We start from the raw sequence: 24,009 nt of genomic DNA, 5'->3' as shown, positions 1-24,009 counted from the left end.
CGACGACGTGACGGAAATTCCGTACAGGGTCTTTGCGACGTTTGTACCTCTGCGATCTTTTGTAGTAATAACCGATCGGTAATAGTGTTGTTGACAATTTATCGAACGAACGCAAGTAAAAAATATCTAGGAAAAAAAATACGATCAAACAAGCACCATGTAGCTGTGAGATTACCTATATGTTTTTCTCTTATACTCACAATATGGATGCGCATGAGGAAAAGAAGACGTGTTAAGAAAAGTAGGGTATCAAAGGCAACAACATTTACTGCTGGAATTTAATGCTTCGAGCAATGCTGTGTATATATGTACTTACACTTGTAATAGCCAGTGGGAGTATACATACACAACAAGGTTTTGTACAGGACTTTTTACGTCTTGCTTTAACGCACGTGCTACTACCGTTTAACAGCACGAGAGTCGTGAATCGCGAAGAAATGGAGCGAGGGATCATACCGGACGTTTTCTTTTTTACGTTTGATGCTCTCGGTGTGATGGCGCTCGTTCGCGCAATAAGATGGTGATGAAGGAAGGAGGGGAATAATAATAATTGCTTGCACGTATACTTCTTTTTTTTTTCCTTACTTAGCGTGTAATAGAATTTTCAAACTTTATTGCCGAAAAATGTCTCAACAGATGATGGTAGGTAAATTATCATAGGTACGCTTTTCTTAACAAAATTACAAGGAATTATAGGATAACTTTTCCTATTTCAATGTATACACTTACAACGGCACCATCGAGCGTTAGATACACACGTGTATATTACGTGTGTATATTTTTTGTATATAATCTTTATTTGTTTCGTAATCAAAAAAAAATAGTCATCTCAATATATAAACGTAAAATCGATGCGCACTTGCTAGTAAAATTATGCTCTTTTATTACAACGACGTAAATATCTCCGTCTATCCTTTTGTTGACAAAAATAGACAACAATAACAATAGTGGTTATCAATACAGGTTACTACGATTTTTTTGTGTTTTCTTACTTTTATTATTGCTAAAGTTTCATAAGTGAAGATCAAAGAAATTCTCATCTCGTCCCTAATTATGGTATACAATAGTTTACAGCACCTCGGAAGGTGGCATACATCTACACGCAAACATCCACACGATCGTCAACAATATTGCTTAACAATGTTTTTTTTCGCAACAATAGCAGTAACAATACTAATATTAATAATAGTAATAATGATAGTAATAGTGCTAATAATGAAAATTACACTCTTTATCTCGTATGGACGAAGATTACATCTAAAAGTAGCATCTGAGAGGAGGTACACGCGCCACGGTATGAAAATAATATCGCACGTGTACCTCCTTCATTTCGTTGGCGCCTTTATTCATCGTAATATTGCATCATAATATATATATATATATATATATATATATATATATATATATATATATATATATATATATATTTATATAATTATATCAACGCGCTCGAGTATGTCACGACCAGCGTTCCGTCGAGCTGATACATCCAATACATATTTTCTCCTCTTATTTCATTTTCTTATGTAATTAAATTTATATATTAATAATAATAATGATGATGATAATAATAATAATAATAATAATAATAATAATAATAGTAACAAATTATTTATCATAGTCGTTTATTCGATCTGTCATCGATCAATTGCTTCTTTATTTTTTATAATATTGTCCTTTGTTCGTTCACTTATCTGGTACATACGCGAGCACCGCATAACTCGCAAAATTTTCACCGGAAGACCATACGTATATTATATCCACGTAAACACAAGTCAAAAGGCACTTTGATACACTTTGCACTTTAATATTTTTTTTAAACTTTTGCATGTAGTATAGTCGGACGCATCACGTCCCGACGCAACCTGCGGCGAATCAGACTCCGATTGTCCACGCGAAACAAAAGGTACTGTTTACACGCTGCGCCCTGAATTCCCTTGCTCTAAAAACTGCGCGATGGCAAAAGTTTTTTTCTTTTCTTTTTTTTTTTCTTTCTTTCCCTCCTAACAACAGCTGATTCGGAAAAATTTTTCAGGGCCCTTACTTCCCGAGAAAATAATGACCATGATTTTACGTTTTAAAGGTGACACCGAACTGACACCGAAAAATCCGAGAAAAGCCGTGGTGGTGACGGACAACGAGACCAACCACCGGATATCACACGCGAGAATGCCAATACGATGACGTGTTGAGGGGACGCTAACGAAAAGGGGGAAGGTATTTTCCTCTCTCGGTCAAAGGTGCAATCGGAAGCCCTCCGGGAATCCCTTTGGGCTGTTATTGGCCGCGCGTGTCTTCGTCCTGTGCGTTTGACCGCCACAAAGGAGCTGCTGCAATACCACTAGTGTCACTACGCAGCGTCTTGAGCAGGGAAATTAATTTTGGATGATCGGCGGGAGTCACGTGATATGCCTCGTAGCTTTATGTCTCTTCCCTTACATGTGCATATTTTTTAAAAGGGTTAAGGGATACTTTCCAATCTTCTCTTATTCCCTGTTGTGCTATAAACATGCTCTTCATGGAAAACGAATGAACAAGAGTGGAGCAGTATGTAGGTGGGGGCTACGCAACGATGTCCATGTCGGAGGACGAGTTAGAGGTTGTGGGCGCCAGGCTGCCGAGGGTGTCCTCGTCGGGAGCCAAGTGGTGGTGGCAGGGCGGGCTGAGGGGCGGTAGGTGAGGCGACGACAGCATAGGGTCGCCGCCGTGCACGGGTCCGGCAGTGTCGTCCTCCATGAGATCCTCGAGTTGGGACATGCTCAGGGCGCCGGTGCTTGCGTCCTCCGTCACTATGTCCGGCAGTTGGAACATCAGCTGCGACAGTGTGCTCTGGAGCGCCGATTGCCGCGTTTTTTGGAGCTGCAAAATTTTTTCATATTTTTGGGTTGGATTTTCGTTTTGTGTTGGTATAATGGCGCAGCGATTCATTTAATGCTTTCATTGACAATTTTTGTTTTAGGATTGGACCGGTAGTGTTATTGTTGAATCTGTTTGTTACCAATTCATAAATCGAGTGTTTGCTAGTAGATTGTGTAGACTAGGATACGGATACTTTTTTAATTTTATTGTAATTTGTTTTTTTTTTTTTATTGTAATTTGACTTCATTGCAATATTTTTTCAAATTTGTTGTAATTTGTTTTTGTTTTTTTTTTTAAATCCAATACCACCAATAGTGCTGAAATAGTATATTATGACACTAGGGTAGAAAGTGCCACTTCCCGCCTGCCGAGGACTTTCGACCCAAGGGTTGAAGGATGCAAAGTGAGATCGTATTTTGTCTGGTGAATGATTAATTTAATAAAAGTGTAACTACAGGATTAAAAATGTACAAATATTCATTCCACGTCTATTTAATGTACAAAATGCTTATTTTTCTAGATAGATTAGAATTGTTTGAGATAAGGCAGGATTCATTGTTAATAAACAAAGGTTCGCATCAAAGGTTGTCTGGGGTCCAAAGGGCGAAGCCCCCGGAGGCAAGGGGCGCAGCCCCCCCCCCCACTTCAAAAAACTAAATGATCGTTCAAAAAAAAAAAAAAAAAATTATAACCATTTCCCGAACAAAAAAAAATAAACTTTATAGAATGAGAGTATCAGTATCAAAAAATGATTATCAGAGAACAACATTGTCATGGGCTCTGCCCTCTAATAGCTACGAGACATAACTGTATAAAATTGTAGTTACTTTCTAAATTTATGATTGAGTGTATATAATTATACATGAAAGTTAGAAAAAATATTAAAAGTTAGATGCCTGATCTAAAGCTCTCGATACTCCCTCATTAAAATATTTAATTTTTTTGTAACAAATTTTATACAAAATACATAATAGAATTTCATACAATAATCAGGTTTTATTTTAAAGATGTACAAAGAAAGATATTTGAAAGATGTTGACCTGTGACAATAAAATATCCGAAAATGAAGCTATACTTGCCATACGTATTTTTGTTTCAGATTATTTCTATTATTATACTCTATACTTTCGCAATAATTTTAGTCTCCATGTTCACTCATGTCAACATAAAAAAAAAAATTAAAAAAAAAAACTGACCGTACCCTGAAATAATGTGATACTTGAACGACTTTTTCTGTAGTACTGACAAATCAAAAAATTTCTCAGATAAATTCACAAACGCGAAAAATACGTGCTAAGAATTCACTGATTCGTTGCGAAGAGACGCAAAAATTTCAAATTTTCCATCTCCCTGACGACTGAGAGCGCTATCAGTATATCACTTCGTTTCATAGTACACAGAACACGCATATACGGAGCGAACAATACCTCAAACTCGTGTACATCCCCGCTCCAGAATTTTATTTTTCAAACGCGCGCGCTTACATAACCAAGCACCGTCAAAACCATAAGTATATCATCTGCGTGGCTCATCGTGTCTTTATTACGTAAAAAAAAGTGTACGTATACAAAGACCGCATAAGTAATCGTCCGATCACACGCGGGGCCCTTCATGAAAAGAAAAAAAAATAGGAAAACCCGAGGAAGTCGGCAATCGCGGTGTGCGTCCTTGGCTCTCCGAGAGCATTTTATATCCCACGACCTCCCCCCGATAGCATCGCGAACGGAAAGGAAGAGACTACTCCCCGTGCCCGTATCCGCTGCTGCCCGACTCGTCGAAAACTCTCGCGGTGCAGCTATTAAGATCAAGATCGGATCGTTTAATTGCTCGAGGACGCCGGTCTCTCTCTTTTTTTTTTTTTTTTTTTATGCGTAAGTAAGTACATCTGCTTGGCCGAACATTTTTTTTCGTTTACGAATTTGCTTTCGCTCGCTTCATTAGGTCGAAAAGGTGGCGTTTTGACGTTGACAAATCAGCTCGTGATTAAATACACAGTCACAAGCAATGACCTATTATCGCGCAGTTTGGTTTTTTTAATCGCCGCTAATCATGAAAAAATATATATTGTAAACGTAACGTGTCGAAAGGAGACAAGAGCGTATCAATAAAAGTCCGCAATTCGCCCCACGTTGATGGCACTGCCCTCGCGATATTTTTGGAAACCATTGTGAAGTATACACGCGAGATTGCGAAAGATAAACATCATAAAAAAACTTTAATGGTGTGTTTCTGTAAAAAAAAAAAAAATAAAATAAACAAATAAAACAAAAATCACCGTGTCTATGCGTTATATTTTGCGTACACACACACACACACGGTATCGTGCCCGGCTTACAGGTGTAATAATTTAAACGCGAGCGCGTCTTTCTGCTTTTATCAATGTCGTGAATTTTTTACGGCTTCCAGCGTCGTTGTCTGCGATAACAGCGTTACATAAGTTGGGTAAAACTGGGTTGTCTTTTTTTCCACGATTTCGTTGTTTGTACATCACCTGTAAATACTGCTCTATTACGTCGCAGTGTCAAAAAAAAAAAAACAAGCCGTTTCGGGCTAAGCCCGCGCAAACAGCTTTGGGCGCGAAAGTTTCGCAAACACGACCTGAAATTTCGCTCGACTTTGTAAATACCCTAAAAAAAAAAAAAACATTTTTTCCACTCCTGCAATATGTATTCAGCAACAAAAAAGAAAAAAAAATGCAGAAGAAGATATTACGAAACGCGAGCGGGATCTAAGATGCGCTTCCTGCGATTATTCGCGGTAATTTTTATTCCATTTTCCGTTCGTTTTTCCGTTTCCGAAAAAAAAAAAAAAAAAAAAAAAAGGAAAAACAAGATCCTCACCTTCCGTTGCTCGTGCCTGCTCTTAGCGTACGAATTGAGAAGGCCAGCTGAGGAGGAGCCCCAGGTGATATCCGTGACGGGGAGCCCGTGGGCTTTGGCTTGGAGCTCGAGTTCCTGGATACGCAGCAGGAGTCGGCGATTCTGGTGCTCTATCTGTTTGTGCCTCAGTTCGTTCTGCTTCATGCGCGAAAGCTCGTTCTTCAGCAGCTTTATGTACTCCACCGAGGATTTCAGGATCGTGCCCTTGTTCGGCCTCACGTCCCTTACGATCTCGTAGTAGCTGTGAATTTTTTGATTATCAGTCGTTTTAGCACTCGATCGGTAAAATAGAAATCCATTCTATCGATATATGGTATTTTTAAAGTCTTTCTTAGTACTTATTCAAGTTTTCGTTAATATACTTGGTCTGAGACTTTGCCAAATGATAGATTTAATACTAGTCTGAGTTATTTTAGTTTGCGTTTTGAGAAATATTTTCAAACAACCTTGATGTAACAAAAAAAATTGTATCGATAAGGTAGATTTATGTTAAACAAGGGTACAATACAGTTCCTGAAAGACACCTGAACTGAGATATGACTATTTTTGCCAATAATTATTAGTGATATCACGTAAAACATTATGATCTTTAATGACAGACCCGACAGACAGATCTCAATTAAGGTCGAGTATGTAGGTACATCGGGAAATTCCCTGTGGTTTCTCGTACTGCATATGATAATTTCATAGGACGATTATTTTCTGCACATTTGCATCAAATTCACCTAAAATTCCTCAGTTATAATTTTGAAACTGCTCAACCACGCGATGATTTTTTTCATTGCACACGAGAACAAATAAAAAAATTAGCTATCTATCATCTCCTCTTGCGAAATCACGCGCAATTGGTATTTATTACAAAAATTCCTTTTTTTTATTTTTTTTTCTCTCAAATCACAAGCATTTCCGAGTAATTACACATCTCCCAGAGTTTTTCTCCGGCGCGCCGGTGTGGAAACACGAATACTCAGAAGCACCGTAACCGGACAAAGTCGGTGATTACATTATACACTTAATAATCTCCTCTCGGCCAATGATACCCCTCTGACTCTTTTCGATACTTGGGGACTCTCTTTCATGCAAATACGCGCTAATCCAATGAGAACAAATGATTCTTTCCGCTCATTGCCATTTTGCTAAAGCCCATCCCCCCCCCACCCATTGAAACTTTTAATCCCCCTCTTTTTTTCGCTGTGGCCCACATTCTCCATGCGTTTTGACATTTAACTTTGCGCGATGGAAAAAAAAGTAATAATCATATCTTATCTCCTACATTCGTCTGATAAATAAATGTTTTTCACTATTGCCTTGCTCATCCAAGCTCGCGCGCGCGATATATCTCCCGATTATGCAATCCTCAAGCGCATACACGGGTAAACTAGTCAATCGACTCGATAAGTTGAAATACATCGAAGAAGCGGGAGAGAGAGAGAAAAAGGCTGATCGATACCGATGAGATTCCTAATCTGCGCCGATATATATACGTCTGTATATCATCGATCGGGTCGCTACTGCAGCGGAAAAAGCCATTAAAATACTCGACGCGTGCCATCATCAGAATTCGATCATTTATAAGGCGGATCGGAAAAATTTCCCAGCTAACCGACGCCTCTTTCGCGCGTTACTGTACACCCACGTGTATTTGTCGAGTCGGGCAAGGGGGATGGGGGAGGAGAATCTCGCGCCCGGAATTTCCATAACACGTCCCGCTTCTTTTGGCTTTCTTTTTCCACGCCCCTCCTTCTCGGTGGGTGTATATATTTTTCCCCGGGATTTTTCGACGTTATAATATCTTTTCCCTCTCTCGCGGATCCGAAAAATCCCGGCAAAGGCAGCAGGGAATCAAACTTTTTTTCCCCAGCCCGTATCTTCCCTGCCGCCTGTGTGCATTTGTATGGATATTTCTGCGAACTTTTCCGGAGAAAAACAATAAATCCCTCCTTCCCCTTGGCTTCTGTATTTTTATTTATAAATAATGCATTGGATAATGATGCGTCGGGAAGTTGAGAGCTCTTTTTTTTTCATTTTACTACACGGAAAAAGTTGATTAATAGCGCACTCAATCGGTTAATTGCTCTTAAGAAAAATCTTTAAGACTCAGATGGACTATATACATTGCTACGGAGTTGATGCGAAAAGTTTCGTCAAAGTTTGATTATCCTCGGGAGCTTTGTGCGTGTGCGAAAAAAGTATATTTTCCTGTCTCGAAAAATTGAGTGTTACGTAACTAAAGACTTTTTTTCCGTTTTGTCATTGGTCAATACTACTCATGTGGTTAGTGGTGTTTTTTAAAAATCAATTGCATTAAATTAAAGTAATATTTGATATTTTAAATAAAATGAGTTGACAAAATGTAGAAGTGATCTCGAGCGATGCCATTGGATTTGTTTGCTCGTTAGAAAGTAGATGAAAAATTTTATTTTATTGAAGTGACTATTAAATTGAATTACTAATTTTTACTTTGAAAATGGCCTTAAAAAACTTAATTAATATACTTGATGTCAACAAATCAACTGTTAAGTTGTTTATTAAGAAAAACAATAAGCAAAAAAATGTCAACAAAATTTTGTTTTCTTGAAATACTGTGAACATTGAAAATTATATTACGTAAGTAATTGTAAATATTATCACAATAATTTAAATCGTGCGAAGCGCGTTTACAATGACTATTAAAAAAAAAAGCTACGAATAATGCCAATTTATTAGCGATTAAAATGAGTATACAGTTTGTGTATACCAATACAAAACAATAATAATACATGGTCACTTTAAATACTTGATTGATTGATTCATGATTGTGTATTATTGTTAGTGAGCACAAATATGACCACTGATGGAAATGCACACGGTATACAATAACACAAAAATTTTTGGCGGTCTAAATAAACGTTTGTACGAAAAAAAAAAAAAAAAAATTTATTTTATGTACACAAATATTTATTAAAATCAATCAAATACTACGTTATAAAGAGATTATTTATTTGTTTCAAGTGAACATTCATTTATTTTAATAAATGTTTATTTTGTTCAAATATAATATATGTTTGTTTGTATTGGTATAAACGTTTATTTGGATTGACAAATTTTTTTTTCAGTGCATGCACTCGAGAAAGAATGAGATTTATAAAATCAAACGTAACGTTATTTAATTGATGAGAGATTGACGTAAAAAGTGAAAATAAAATTCAAAGATCATTCACCTCTTGTATAAATCTTGATAGCACATATATGAAGATCGAATCGTACAATCCTGAAGACGGAAAGAAAAAAAAACCACACGCAACAATTACCAGCCCTTTGGAAAAAAAAACTTTGCGAACCGATTCAATGTCGTTCGAGCTGGGATAATAACCCGACCAACAGCCAATAGGAAAATCCGAACCCTCCGTATATATACAATAGAAGGGGGGGGGGAAGCAAAGTCTCCCCAGGCGATTAATCAGAATTTCCGGGCGCGAAAGCTTTCTCCCTCGTCGCGCCCACCGTCTCTTGATTATTAAACACTCTGTAGCAATTTCCAGCCCCCCCTAACTCCCCCCAAAGTTCGACGAATCGCTCGATTCCGTGAAAAGACGCGAATTGATATACCCCCAGACTGCAGTCGAGATAACGCCCCCCCCCCTACTCGCGTGAATTAATCGAACTCGTGCTCCGCCACGAGAGTGTAAATCATCACGGAACACTTTCAATTGTTATACCATCTGTTTCTCAAAACGCTCTGCATTTATATAATATCCAAAGAGAGGCGTGGTACCATCTTGTAATATGTGTATACATATAAACAGTGAAGACGTTGACAAATGAATTAGGAGCCGCAACGGCGGATTGATAAATAGCCCGGGCTCCTCCCCCCTTGTATATATTTTATTCGGCCCCCCTTTTCCCCCCACGCGTTTCTTCAGGGAAAAGGTTTGGTTGTATGTATACGGTGCTCAAATTGCACCTATGGTCCGCGCGGACGATAATGCATGGAGGTGGTGCCTGACTTTGAGCCTCGATCGCGGGGTTTGATTTATCGTCCATAACCTTTTTGACGGACAGCCGCTGCATAAGTGGATTGTTCGCACGGGAGCCAGGTGAAAGGGGTTTGGGGGGAAGAGTTGGGGTTTTTTTTTTTTATTTCGGTGAGGTAATCGATGTCTCTTTTAAAGTTTGTTTAAAGGTATAGTTTCATCCAATCCGTGTGCATATCGTGACTTAAAGGGTTACAAACTTGATGTTTTGTTTATGTTTTACATTTATTTTCATTGAAATGCACCACAAAATGCCACGATTTTTTTACTAGAAACTACGATTTATCAATTCATACATTTTTTTTTTATAATGAGAAAATATTGAAAAAAATATGAGGTGATTCTCGATACTTTGATAAATATGTTTCCAAAGTTTTACAGTGGTTTGTGTATTTTCTGACTTTTGACCATCTTTAATGCGTTTCACACTGTAATTAGATGTTGCAAAATTATTAACCAAGTCCAGTTTTTTTTTCTCCAACAAAATCTCTACGAATTGAGTAGTTTTAATATGGTAAAAAAAAAAAAAAAAAAAAAAAAATACAAATTTTTTAAGGAAATCACGCCTGGATACTTTTTAAATATTTTGTCTAGCAGCTATTACAGCCCAATTTGATTGTGAGATACAGATGCTCTTTATTCGAGCCCAGATTCAATTTCCGGTCTATTTTGGTTGTAGGAATCCACAATGTATAAATATTGGCGAATAATAAAAATTAAGGATTAGGGATTAAGGATCCTTAGATAGTCTTTTTAGGATCAACGCCCTCCATACAGAGAGGTAGTAGAAAAAAATTTAATAAAAAACAAATTGTAAATATGTAGTAGTTGGAGAAAAAAAAATAAGCTAGGGTTTACTAAAACCGGATTTTAGTTAGAAGTTTTTTTTATTACGAGAAATGTTAACTTTTTTTTTTTTATTCAACCGAATACCTCATGCTCAGTCGAAATACCACAACAGAGTGTGAGTAATAACGCGAAAACGTGCACCGACTGCGTTTTCCCTAATTAAAAATACCAACTTTGTTTTCAAACCTCACACTCTGAGTCATCGCTCGAAACGAATATTAACACTCGCCATAACAATCCAGAAAAAAAAGATGCACCGTGACTAAGACAAAAAAGAAAACAATCGAAAATACACTATACCGGAGCCGTCGACCCGACGACAAATACGCCGAAAATGTGTCGACCCATCGCACAACGAACAAGTACTCGATCGTTATTCCCAATGCATGACCGGTGATGTGCCCATTTTTTTCACCGCTTTGTCCTTCGCGCTCGCTAATCGCCGGCTCGACAAAATGAAAAATAAAAAAAAAACGAGAGAATCGCAGTTTTTCAAGACGCCGTTCGTTAGCGCCGACTGTCTGTTTCATTTTCGCTTTTGTACCCTCCCCCTCCCTCTGTACTTTGCTATTGTATACGCCGACGTTTCCTCGTTTTCCATTCACGTCTACAAAAGTGGTTGTATACCAAACTCTTTGGCGTCACAATTCCCTGCCTTGTTGTATGTTTCCCATTGTTTTTTTTTTTTTTTTTTTGTTTACCAATAAAAGGACTCTTTCTTTTTTTTTCTTTTATGAAACACGTGTGTGGCTAATTATTTGTAATGACACAGTTGTCTGATAAAAAGGACCATTTTCACAAAGGGTAATACCAAAAAAATAAAATAAAAGGGGGCAGGAATCAGAGAGAAAAGTGCGGAACTTACGGGTCGTTGGTCTTGGGTAGGAGGGTGCCGAGCTCCTTGATCCTGTCGTTGATGTTGAAGCGCCGCCTTCGCTCGACTGAAAACAGAAAATCGATCGCATCAATCATTGAGAGCCTTTTTTTTCCTCTCGTGACATCGATACTTTAGATCCTTAACTTTTTTTTTTTTTTTCATCAATCACGCGCATACGTCCCAATTAAAAGATATTCACCATTCACCAGCAACGAAAAAAAAAAAAAAAAAAAAAAAACGAGTACGTGCAGCATGTTGTTCGGTGACATAATTAAAATGATCAGACTCTCCCTCCACGCGCATTTGCATAACATCAGATAAAGACACGACGCCAAATTGTACATGTCACATACGTGTACATATGTAACCCACACACATGTGGGGGGACACTCGATAATCGTACATCAAGATAACCTAGATAGAACTGCTTGTTATTTACGATATCTCTCTCTCTCACTCTCCCGGCATGCTGATGGAGCTCATCATCATCCTAGACTGTCAAACACGAAATGCAGTGGGTGTATGTACTTTTCGCCATCGTCGCAGGCGAATTTTTCCGCCGACTGCATTTATCGAGGGACTGTCTTTTGCAAGAGATGAAATTTAAAATGCGACAAGTGTTGCGAGACTGACTACAAGCTGAACCTTCGGACTGAAGAAACGCGTGCGCGCAACTATTACGCACTAAACGAAAGTGGGCCGCGTGGCTGTAGGTCCGAGTTTTTTTTTTTTTTTTCATTTAATTTTGAGTTTCGAGTTTTCGTGATGCAATCATTTCGCGTTTGTCGAACGAGTCCAAAGAAAGTACGTAGTTTGGAATCATTGTGCTCTCTTTTAAATTATAGTTGTAAAATATGGAGGGGAAAAAAATTAATATCCCTTACAAACACGTTACGTTACAATTTTTTTTTTTTTTCTCTCAGTCTTACTGACGTCAGGGTACTCGAGAATATTTTTTTCGGCATAAATAATGCATTATACATGAAACAAGAAATTTACTTGTTTAATTTAATTCGGTTACATTGTTTGAAAAATTTGAGTTTTAGTATATTCAGTCAAAAAATTATACTAATAATAAAACAAATCATTTTATATCAATGATGCTGTCCATTTAATTTAAATGTATGGAATGAAACATTTAATATTTAATTTAATTTTTAACATTGATTCACTTTTTTTTGGCTAGAAAAATTTTCATTGAATACTTTTATTTTTATTCATTTGTAACCAGAGTATGTAAAACATACAGAGCCAATAGAAACATATAAATTTATTTGCAACCCTGCAGAGGTATATGCAAATACCTATTCGCAGGCTGGTTTACCTTAACTTTAATTACAATGTATATAAAAGATGTATTATACATACAAGTATTGTACTATACATTTTTTTCTGCAACAATAGCGATGCATTGCATTTCCGAAGAAAATTTTCACTTCGTCAAGCCCGCAACAATGAACAAAATGTTCAACATTTTGAAATTTAAGTTTTGTTAAAAGGGATCAATTACCATAAAGTTTGGAAAAAATTAAATTATTGCTCTTTAGCCGACCACACGTATTTGCAGCGTCTTCGTTTTCACGCAATTCAAGTCTCACAGAGGAAAATCGAGTCACCCAAGAATCACCCGAAAAATTAGCCATCTTGCCTCCCGTACCCTGCACAATACTAGAAGCGACGAAAAGCAAAACAAAACAAAAGAGCCCAACAAAAGAAGTTCTCGCTCGGCGATCGATGCTACCGCTGTCCCCCTTATTGTCCGACCGACTTGGGATGGAACTTTGTCCCGTATACTTTTTCGAGAGAAAAAAAAAAAGGGAGGGAGAAACGTCCCGTGCACACCTGCGACAACAAGTTCTCGCCCTCTTTTTCCTCCCCCGCGTTTCGCCGAAACGAAGAAAAGTTGGACCAGTTGTACGAGGCTGATTAGATTGGGCTCGTTAATTCGGGGACATTGGACGTGTCTTCGGAAGACAAGTTGCACGTATATATACATGAACGAGTGATGCTTCGAAAAGAGGCGTGTCATTACAAAAGAGGCCGGCAAGGGGTGGTGGGGGAAGCTGATACTGAATTCACAATCGTAGCTGCTGCATAACGCGCCGGTCGCGACGCGAATGACAATGATCCGCGAAGGCTCGATTATATTGTTCGAGAAACTATGGCGCTGAGAAAGTCGTCCTTGCGCTCGAGCGAAACGCGAGAGGCGAATGAATTTCAATTGGAGGGTGCGCGCAGCGTGTATTTATGTGAGTTATTGGCTGGAAGGCCGTGGAGATTATTGCTGCTACTGTGCGCGTGTTTCTTTTTTCTCTTTTTTTTTTTTTTTTTTTTTTTTTTTTCATTGCTGTCGAGCCATCGGATCTTTGATAAATTCTTTGGAGACGATGATTGAGGCGCAAGTCGATGTGTCTTTTCTTCGACTTTTTGGTTTTTTTATTTATTTTTTATTTTTAAAAAGCTTGGTGTGTTGAGATAGGCTTTGGTTTCGTTGGATTTTGTTCGTTTCTTGAGTTAATTGCGGGTTTTGTTTTTTGCTTGATTTTTATGTCCCAAAGAATATTTTGCTTCTTGATTGATTACCCGCAATTTTTTTTGTGTATAAACGTAAAGGTTAAAAAAAAAAAAAAAAAAAAAAAAAATTAATTGAGTTCATCAGATAGGTTATCAAAAAACAATGGACACATATTTTGTATTTTTTTCTCAGTAAAAATACACACTCATGTATTTAATATAAGTAGATAATCTCGAAGATGAGACTTCCTTAATAACTTTTGTGTGACGTCATATGTATAGATTTAACGCGCTTTTGTCTTTGTCAGTTTTTGTTTACCTCCTCCCCCCCCCAAAAAAAAATCTCAAATATGTAGTTTTCTAATCTTGTCGGCAAAATAATCTTTGGAAAATTCAAATCGAGCTTAAAAAAAAAAAAGTCAAAAATTTGATTCAATTGACAAATCACATCAAGCACCTTGAATTATGTAATTACTAACACCAAAAATGAAAAGTCGCTCCTCACAATATTGCACACCTATTCTCCGATTACCCGTCTCATAGATACTTCTCCTCGCGGTCAATAGCGACTCATCGCGCGTTTTATTGAATTTTCCAAAACGAAAAGTTCGTCAAAACCAATGAATCGAAAAAAAAGGGGAAAAAAACCAAAGGGGGTGCAAGGAACCGAACGTGCGTTGTTTTTAAAAAAACTCGAGCAATAAACTCGGGTGGTCACGCCCCGGCATTCTAAGCGCGCTCTTCCATTTCCAACCGAGTCCTAATTAACATCGACTCACGGCTCGCTTTTATATCTTCCCCCCTTCCCACTCACCCTTTTTCCATTTGTTTCGCCCCCACGCGTGTACTTGCCCACACACACACACAAAATTTAGTCCTTTGGAAAACCGCGATATTGGCTCGAGTTTTTTTTTTATTTGTGCAGCGCAAAAAAACACAGCCAGAGAACCCTATACATTTGGGACGTTGTGTGTGTGCGCGCGTGGGGGATGAAATCTCGCGCTGGCGTAGCAAGGCTCTTCGCGCGGCTCTTCGGCATATACGTGATCCGAGTGCCCGAGCAGTTGTGTTGCTGCTGCCGACGCCGTGCGTCAAAAATAAATTTCTCCGATGCTTTTTTTTCCCCCCTCCTCCTCCTCTCCCGATACGTTCTCTGTTTCCTGGATGAAAGTTTAAACAATGCAGCTGCAATCAGGTGCTTCGCGAATCGTATTTTTTCAGGGACACGGTGTGTTTTTTTTCCAGCTGTACAATTCGGGGCTTCTCGTGCATGTATTTTCTAAAGATGAATAAAAAAAATAAGGGAATGTATACGTGCCCGCCAAAAACCACAAACAGCAGCGAAAAAGAGCAGCTCTCAATAATTCGAACTCCAATCCATTTTGACATGAGATCTCCATATCAGCGACGCGGGTATACATGCCCGCGGAGTGCAGCTTTTTCTTTGAGTCGCGAGAAAAGAGATTCGAAAAGCAAAAACGGACGAGGAGCTCCTTTGAGAAATTTTCGCTCCGCAGCAGTAGCAGCAGCGAGTGAATATTTGATGCGCAAGCTCTTACGGTAGGAGAGTACGGTACCACCACAAGAGTGCGGTGTGTCTTCATTCAACTTTCGCGTTTTTCTTTGTTTTTGGTTTTTGCGGTTCATTGCAAATAACTTTATTTTTATACGTTGAGAGCAAACCGATAAGCCATCAAAATTTAATGTCGAGCTACTGAACGACGCGTCATGGTCATGAGTAGTAGTGTTAGATTAATGTCACTAGATTAAAAATATTACAGTGTTTGTTTCGAACTCACGACTGCAGATATCCCATATTTTTAAAGATTTACGGTTACGCGATTGAAGCATTTTTATTTGTGTTGTGATTGGCTTAGAGATAATCACGTGGTTTTATCAACGGAAATGTTGAGTATTAGTTCGATAATAGTTTGTGACCTTTGAAGAAACAATTAGACAAACACAATATTCGATAAGCAGTTACATAAAGTCAGAGTATAAAAAAAATTGATTCAATATTCATCTTTTTTCAGTTATGGGGTTTAAATAAAAGGTTATCTTGATTGGTGACACCAAAATTACGTATGAGTAAAATGTATGGTATATATGCTTGTAGAGATAAAAGAAGAGTATTCGTAAATGACTGTGAAAATATTATAATGATAACTTTATCCCACGAAACGCGTTTGAAATATGCAGAAAAATAAAAAGTAAAGCGACACCATCATGCGGCGAAAACTTTTCGCAGTTATGGGTAACCTATGTAACACTTACTCATATTGTGATTGTCCTTTTTCTGTCTATCCTTGGCGAGCGCGTGGACTTCCGCGTCGGTGAGTAAAAGAGGCTCGTGCTTTACCGACAGATCCGTCAAACTCGTCAGACTACCCGTCAAACTACCCGACTGACCGTCCTTCAACCCATCGCCCAGAGAACCTGCCTCGAACGAGAGTATGTCGTCCAGAAGATCCTCCGCCTGCAAACACAAACATGAATTTTATTTTTATGGATGGTTGAAGAAACTTTTTTTTTATTGTAGTATCGAGTAAGCAATAGCTATCTAATTTACTATAACTTAGCTTACGAATTGTAATGTGTTTTAAGACCTTAAAAATATGTGTCTCGAAAAGCAAAATTTCAGAGATTGTTTTTTCGCAAATATCAAAAATGTACTCTGAAATAGCTAAGGTAAAATACCCAGTGTAAGAATAATTACTAACATCCAGTTGTTTGAACGGCCCTAGGTAATATGTTTTTGAAGATTTTATCCTAAAAGAAAATTATTCAAAACGATCAAAACAGGAAAAAAGACCTGTTTCATTGTATTACTGTTTTAGCCTACGTACAGTTATGAAACATAACCTCAAACGTTAAAATGTATGTCCTAGTGTTGGAACGTGATGTTTCGTCAGATATACACCAATGATAAACTATAGATTAACATAAAGTCATTAAAAGCCAAAATAAAATTCTACAAAAGTAATAGAAATGTTAGGCCTATCACCAACTATTAACGTCACCAATACTTTAACCTTTATTTTGTCAGATACTTCCAAAAATAATATTTATTTTTCAATAATTTGTATTACTGTTTCTAGTTTAACATTTTTTCATTTTATTAATCCTTTAAAAAGCTTGAAAGAGTAACAAGTGTTTTTAAAAAATTTTTTTTTTAAATTGACCAAACCCTAACCTATTTTCCCATCTCTTTACTCGCTCTATCAGTACTTTTTTTTTTCCTACAAAGAATAAACACCCACTTTGGCAAACATCTTAATCATCGCACTAACTTCGCTCTCGCGTGATGAGGTACAAAAACCGTATACGTAATAGGTCCAACATACGTCAGGGGACGTCCAAACTTTCCGGAAAATCGACAAATCAGAAAGCCGAGGGTATAACGTAGCGTATACCCCGCACCGACCCAGCGGGCCGGCAGCTTCCTCCGGAATCCGTCTTCCGGTCACGACAGCTCGATCGAGCGGATGATCGATATAAACGTGCGCCCCTCAGGTGTTACAACATCCACTCGCCCGATTTATGGGCTCCTTTGCTCGCGTGCTCGGCTACTCATTAATATTTCCACAGGGCGGGTCGCCTCTTCCTTTTTGCGATGAGAGAACTACTCCAAACTCTCGTGTGGTCTCGGTAAGGTGGTAGGTTTTTCGAAAATATTTGGCAAACCACTTGATTTTACCTCAAAAAAAAAAAATTTCACTCATTTTTTTTTATTATCACACTGTTTTTTTTAGTTTAATTTGATTGAAATATATTTTAAAAAATATTAAAAAAAATTTATTTAATCAAGTTTAACTTATTTTTAATGATTGGTAAAAGTGGTTCTTAAACTTGACGTGTTAAAAAGTTACACTCCAGACAAAAATGTCCCTAATATTGTACGGTAATGTATCAGGAACTTAGGAATAGCTCAAAGTATTAACAAAATTGTAGAAAAGTCACTTTAGATTCACTATTTTTCAAAGTTAGCTCTACAAAATTTGAGAAGAAAATACTACCCGAATTTGTTTTTTTTTTTTCCCACCCAGTCGTCTATACACACACTGTGCTTGCAAAACATTTACAAAAGAGTGTCCGATCGAGAGAAAAATGGAAAGAAACTCGCTGTATCGGGAAAGTGGAGCAAAAGACGAGAATAACAGAACGTACCCACGTCCGAGGACATCATCTTTGGAAAAAGCGCGCGCGTATATGTATAGATAAAAAACAAAGAGTCGCGCACGGAGAGACGGTTCCGTCCGGTGGCCCGGCGGCATTATCCACTTACTCTCCTTTCTCCTTCGATAAAACTCGAAACAGAGAACTCGGGAGATTTCAAATTCAGTTTGCCCCCCCCCCCCCCAATACTCTTACCGTATTTTTTTTTTGCACAAAAATACACGTAATAAAAGCCTTTTCTGTATTTACAGCGCACTCGCGTCGTCGCTCAATGATTCGTGGAAATAATTGTAAAAGGGACCATCAAGTGTAATTTTTTTATGAGAAATGAAGGAAAAAAAATTATTATTCCTAACTCGTCAAAGTCCAACACGCAACAACAAAAGAGCACAGTCGGTATAGAGTATATACACGCACGTGTACTTTGTTCGCGCCAGACTCTCGCTTCTGCAACTACTATTGTTTACGCAATATGTTTATTTACGTAAGAACTACGGCGTTGCTTCTCCCCCCCCGCCCCTCCGTGCTCTATATCAATAATGTATATGTATATAACTCGGCGACAACTTCAACTATTACCACCACCAGAGTACCCGCTCGAATTTGCATTCGGCTAGTATATGCGAGTTTTCCTACGGAATCACATGCAGAGCAGCAGTTGCACGTCGGTTCGCCCTGTATGTGTGTACGTGGCGCTGACCCGCAACTCCCTCCAATACGTGACGCCCGACTTTTCCGGGGACTCTGCAAATATGTCCCGGCTTTCTTGGAAGGAGACTACGCGAGCTCGTTACATGGGGGAAGGCCACGGCTACATGTGCCTTGAATCCCTGAATTTTCGAACTTTGCCGGCCTGATTATTCGTCGTCGAACCCTAGCGTGTACGATTCCTCGCTCGTGGTGGTGTTTATGTTGACGCTATCTCCCCCTCGTGGGTTTTCCCTGTACATTATGCAGTACTCGTTTGGTTCCCGCTTGGGTGAATTTGGCTGCCTCTCATTGGGGTTTTTACTTTGTTTTTTTTTTTTTCAAGGGGGTTCATACTACAAATGGTCGCTTGTGCTTATGGTGCTTGTTTTTTTTAAGGTTGCTCAACTCGCAATACACCACCTGTTGTTGTTTCTCAAACAAATATACCCTTTGTTTTCAAGAACATCATGTAACAAGATTCAAAACTTGTCTTGTTACAAAAATCTCTTGGACCATAATAAAAAAAAAATAATAATGATAATCAACAACTAATCAATGAATAATCACTACAGATTTTAGTACTATTGTTATCCTTGGGTTTGCGATTACGCGCATTGTGATCTAATTAATATCAAAGATTGTAATGAAATTTAAAATGTATTTTTAATTGTTACCAAATAATTATACCGTATTATAGATATTAAAGCACATTGTTTTCGTTTACATCTAATACATTTATGTAACTGGCCCTTTTTTACGTAAACAAATATGACGATTGTAATAGTATGTTTTTTGTTATCAGTCATATGCTGACACAAATCTAATACTTAAACGATCATTGTAACGCATACAATTGTGTCAAGAAACAATTTCGTAAAATTCTGGAAGTTGGTATTTTTAAAAGTTTATGTATTCCGAACTTGGTAAATTTTGTATTCGTTACACCCCAAAGAGAAAATGTCCAAAAACGCTTTTACTCTTTAATTTATAGAAAGCTGGTTTTAAAAACGTATTTATGTCCTATCCTCATACACCGTGGAAAAAATTTTTAAGATTCAAAACAATCTTCACTAGAATTATTTCAAGTAAATAATCTCTTAAAATAAGGTGACATCGTCTCACTTTAAGATAATATTGATTTTAAACAAGAAATCGTTCACGATATAAAAAAATTTGATCTTGTTTCAAGAGAATATTTACTTGGAAGTATTTCTAGTAAAGGTTTTTTGATTCTAATATTTTTATCTTTCCAGTACACAGAGTTACGCCATCCTGGCAATTCTTACCGGAAAAAATCTGCACCAAAGTGAAGGTTTTCATTCGCGTGTTAAAATGTGGAAAAAAGCTCGTATTGGGAAATATATCTTGTCTGCTTCTCTTGGGATCTCTTTAAAAATTTATGTTACTGTATACCCGCTTATAAAAAAAAAAAAAAAATACTATTCCTCCAAAGAAATGATTTCGCATTCTTTGGTAGAGAAAAAAAAATCCACCAGAATAATTAAAAATACCGCAGCATCCTATGCTGACACGTGCACGATTTGATAGTTATGAGTATCCGTGAACCTATACGTATGTACACATACACACGGGAGTCCAGAATCGGTCGATTAATTGCAAAACTCACCCGCGCTCTGGTACAATCAATCGGTGCCCTTTTCAACGCCGCATCTCTTTGACTTTCGCGAATCACTGACCGCCGCAAGCTCGGCACGATTAAACCACTCGAGCTTTTCTGCCATTCCCCCCGCGCTCGCCCCTCGATGCTGTAACTTTGCCATCAACTCCCTTCCCCTCTGACGAGCGTACCAGTGTGCCTGTGCCCGATGAAATCGCAATTAGCTCCACTCCAAAAGTTGTTGCTCCGACTGCTCCTTTGGGTTTGATGCGCTCATATGTGTGTAGTACTGTCGAGTTTTCCTTTGCCTGCCTCTTCCATTTAAATGCTTTACGTGAAACTACAGTGTTTTTCCTCCCGCAAACGGGTAAGGAAGTATCCGTGCCGATAGTCGGCCTTGAGCTCAGCTCGCGGAAACAAAAGCTCGTCTATCGCTCTTTGTCTTTTGAAATACCAGTGGAGGATAGAAGTGAGCCTGTACGCGTGTTATGCGTGGGTCCGAGATTCCGGGAAAGCTTGTTTTCTTTCAGAAGTAAGAAAAAATAACGGGAGTCTTTTAGTTGATCAATTATTTCTTCCCGAGATCGAGAATGTAGAAAATTGAAGATTCGCGGGATTGGATGATGTTTTTCTTGGCCTCGTCTTGTTTTTTTTTTTTTTTTGTTTTTTTTCAATGGATTGATCGATGACAATTTCCAATAAAAATATCAAATTTTGTAGCTTACGTTAGCTCGAAAAACTTAAATAAATGTCATTCGACTAAAATTACACGCATCAAAGATTTACTTACTTAACATTTTTTTTTTTTTTAATTATGGTGGCATTAATTCATTTACTGCATTGACGAAAAATTCCTTGGAATTAAGAAAATATTTACTTGAATAGTTTCAAGTATCTCAACAAACTTAAATTTTCTAACTTTCAGCAAATATTCATTTCAAACAAGTGAAAAAAATTTTTTTTATTTTGAGAGCATAATATGTTATAAATGTTTTTTTGATTCTAAGAAGTTTATCTACTATTTTCAGGCACAATAAAAGAGCGTCACAAGCGAGTAATCTTCAAAATAATACTATAATTTTGATTGATAAATTCTGAATAAAATATATTGGGTTCTTTTAAGTGATACTGCAATTAAATACTACTATTTGTCGTGTGTTACAATAAATAAACACTTAATTTAAATCAATGCCGGAAAATTCAAGACAACATAAAGATATCAGACAAGATAATACATGTGGCAAGTCTCAGACAATGTATGTATATTTTCGATATTAATCAAGAACAATACAGTATTGGCCTTAATCTCGTAGTGTGTCTTGATAACGTGAAACTCTCCAGAAAAACCGATTTCATAAATTCCTCGAGTGGAAATAGGGGACGGAGTAGGTACGTGGGAGAAGAGCAGCCGGTTTCGTAACCCTGTAATACCAACTTCATCCGGAGCCATCGCGTAATCCCGAGCGGCGCCAATAAAGCACCAAACGGGGACAATATCCATAAAGCCCGGACGATATCTCACTGCACTTGGCCGGTAAATTTTTGAAAACGCGACTCTCGCCCGCGATGCTAATTTACCGTCCACATTTCGCCGAGTGCCTTCGGTTTTTATTGTACTTTCGGATGAATTTTCCGAATGGTGCCGGTCCTTGGCCTAATCGCTAGTAAAAAAGTTATGGGGAAAAAAAAAGAAAAGAAAAAAGTAGCTGTAAGTGAACTTTATGGATGTTTAACGAATCGAGTAGCCGCAACTGGACAATAATCGTTTGCGATGTTCTCTCGCGGCCAAGCCGAAACAATAATAATTGAAGTGAGTCCAATGAAAAGGCCGCTGGCTCTGTTTTATCTTTGCCGCCAATAAAGTACAGTGACACCGCGACTGAATGAAGGTACGTTTTCACGGTACGCTCAAAGCGGCTTACAGCGTGTACGGTGTTACGTTTGAGTGGCTTAGGTATCTTATAATAAATAAACGCAATGCTCTCAAAATTACGTTGTTTGAATAAAAAAAATTTTTTAATTAAAACCAGTTGTGTAACACTAAATTGTTAAAAATAGTTAGATTTGCGTTAGAAAAGCAGCATAACATCTCAAAGGACTGTCTAAATTGTACAGTGTGTATAAACAATCAGACTGTACATACACGCGCAGCTCCTCTTTCAATCAAAAAATGTCTGTAAAAGTACTTAATTAGGTTATTTTAAGGTTATAAACAGGTATTTGCTTTGCCGACCGTAATTTATTTTTTTTAGTGATGATATTAAATTGAGTCCCATAATTAAAAGATGATACACACTCTAGTATGAAGTCGTTCTTTTTTATCTAGATTACTTTCGAGTATCTTAGTATCGGCTTCTTTACTATCAGTCGATAAGTGTTTAGAGTATTTTAGGTCTTAAATTTGGCTGCGTAGCAAAAAAAATACGACTACATGGAAAAAAAAACTTCTAACGTAAAGTAAAATAATCCAAATAGTTAACATCTAAAGATTATATACACTCAAGTATGGATTATTAGTATACGTAAGTATAAATATATAAGTACGTTTATAAACGCAGGTGGTGTAACCACCTAATAGATTTGAAGTAAATTTATGTTAGTTTACATCAAGTATGATATAGTGAACAAAAAATTACGGTTAAAATGACAATGTAAGCATAACATGTGAGGTTTAAAAGAAATGTAATTGAAAAAATTGTGCTAAACAATAAAACAATAATAATACGGACCTCAGCCCAAGTACAACGTTTTGATTTGAAAAGTGGAGCAAAAATAATACATGATTTTCGGACCAATTACTTTTGAGGTCACCATTCACACATACTTGCTCCAAACTTCAACAGATCTCAATTAAAATCCAGTTTTCTGCCTCTGTAATCAGTTTTACAAATCGAGTATGATAAAATGGAAAATTAAAACTGGGTTTTAAAAAATTGTTCAAAAATTAAAGACAAACAGTAGACGCCATCCAATGAAAATATATACTCTGCAGCTAAGTCCTGCCTTTGCTCTACCTTTTGTTCCTCGTATAATTATGGTCCAAATCTTACCGTTTCCCCGAATTCATCCTACAATTGAAAGGTAAACACTGCATTCCGTGATTTTTCGTTTTTAGCTTTCAGCCATTTCATTCCCATGTTAATGAATTTCTGCTGTACAAATTATTATTCCTCTCATAGTGGATTATTAATTACCGATTCCACAAAACATCTCCAGTTAAAGAGCATGAAAAAATGGTCAATAAATCAAAAGAGAAACTCTAAAAAATAATTTTCATTCCCTGTCACACTACACGGCAATCACCAGGGCGAGGAAGAAAAAAAAGGAGAGAACTCGAGAAGAGGGTGTGCAACACAGAGGCGCTGCCGGTACTGTACCGTCGCCATACTGGAAGTTTTGCATTTTTCCCTTAAAAGCCGTGTCGCGCGCATGTTTTTCCCGAAGCATGTACACGTATATATTTATATATACGTACAAGCGCCCGCGAAAGGAAAGTGTCGTTCGCAGCTGTGCTTTTTCTCTCACTCCCGTCGT

At 37.7% G+C, this 24,009-nt stretch overlaps 1 protein-coding gene across 1 annotated transcript in view; it reads right to left on the bottom strand.

Annotated features, from left to right (window-relative positions):
* Window positions 1–1,761: 1,761 nt before the first annotated feature.
* The window catches only part of Mitf (transcription factor Mitf), a 92,392-nt gene continuing 70,144 nt past the window's right edge, over window positions 1,762–24,009 (bottom strand). The window contains exons 4-7 of the mRNA XM_023390143.2: window positions 16,266–16,467; window positions 11,466–11,541; window positions 5,700–5,979; window positions 1,762–2,814 (exon numbers count right to left, since the gene is read on the bottom strand). Coding sequence (XP_023245911.2) covers window positions 2,563–2,814; window positions 5,700–5,979; window positions 11,466–11,541; window positions 16,266–16,467 — 810 coding nt within the window. The 3' untranslated portion in view covers window positions 1,762–2,562. The remainder of the gene's footprint in view (window positions 2,815–5,699; window positions 5,980–11,465; window positions 11,542–16,265; window positions 16,468–24,009) is intronic.

This window comes from Copidosoma floridanum, unplaced genomic scaffold (assembly GCF_036245765.1).
Source record: "Copidosoma floridanum isolate Cflo_tuat_1 unplaced genomic scaffold, Cflo_Japanese_pri ptg000025l, whole genome shotgun sequence".
Taxonomy (NCBI): domain Eukaryota; kingdom Metazoa; phylum Arthropoda; class Insecta; order Hymenoptera; family Encyrtidae; genus Copidosoma; species Copidosoma floridanum.
Note: the sequence above shows the minus strand (reverse complement) of the source record. Positions and strands in the feature narration are given on the sequence as shown.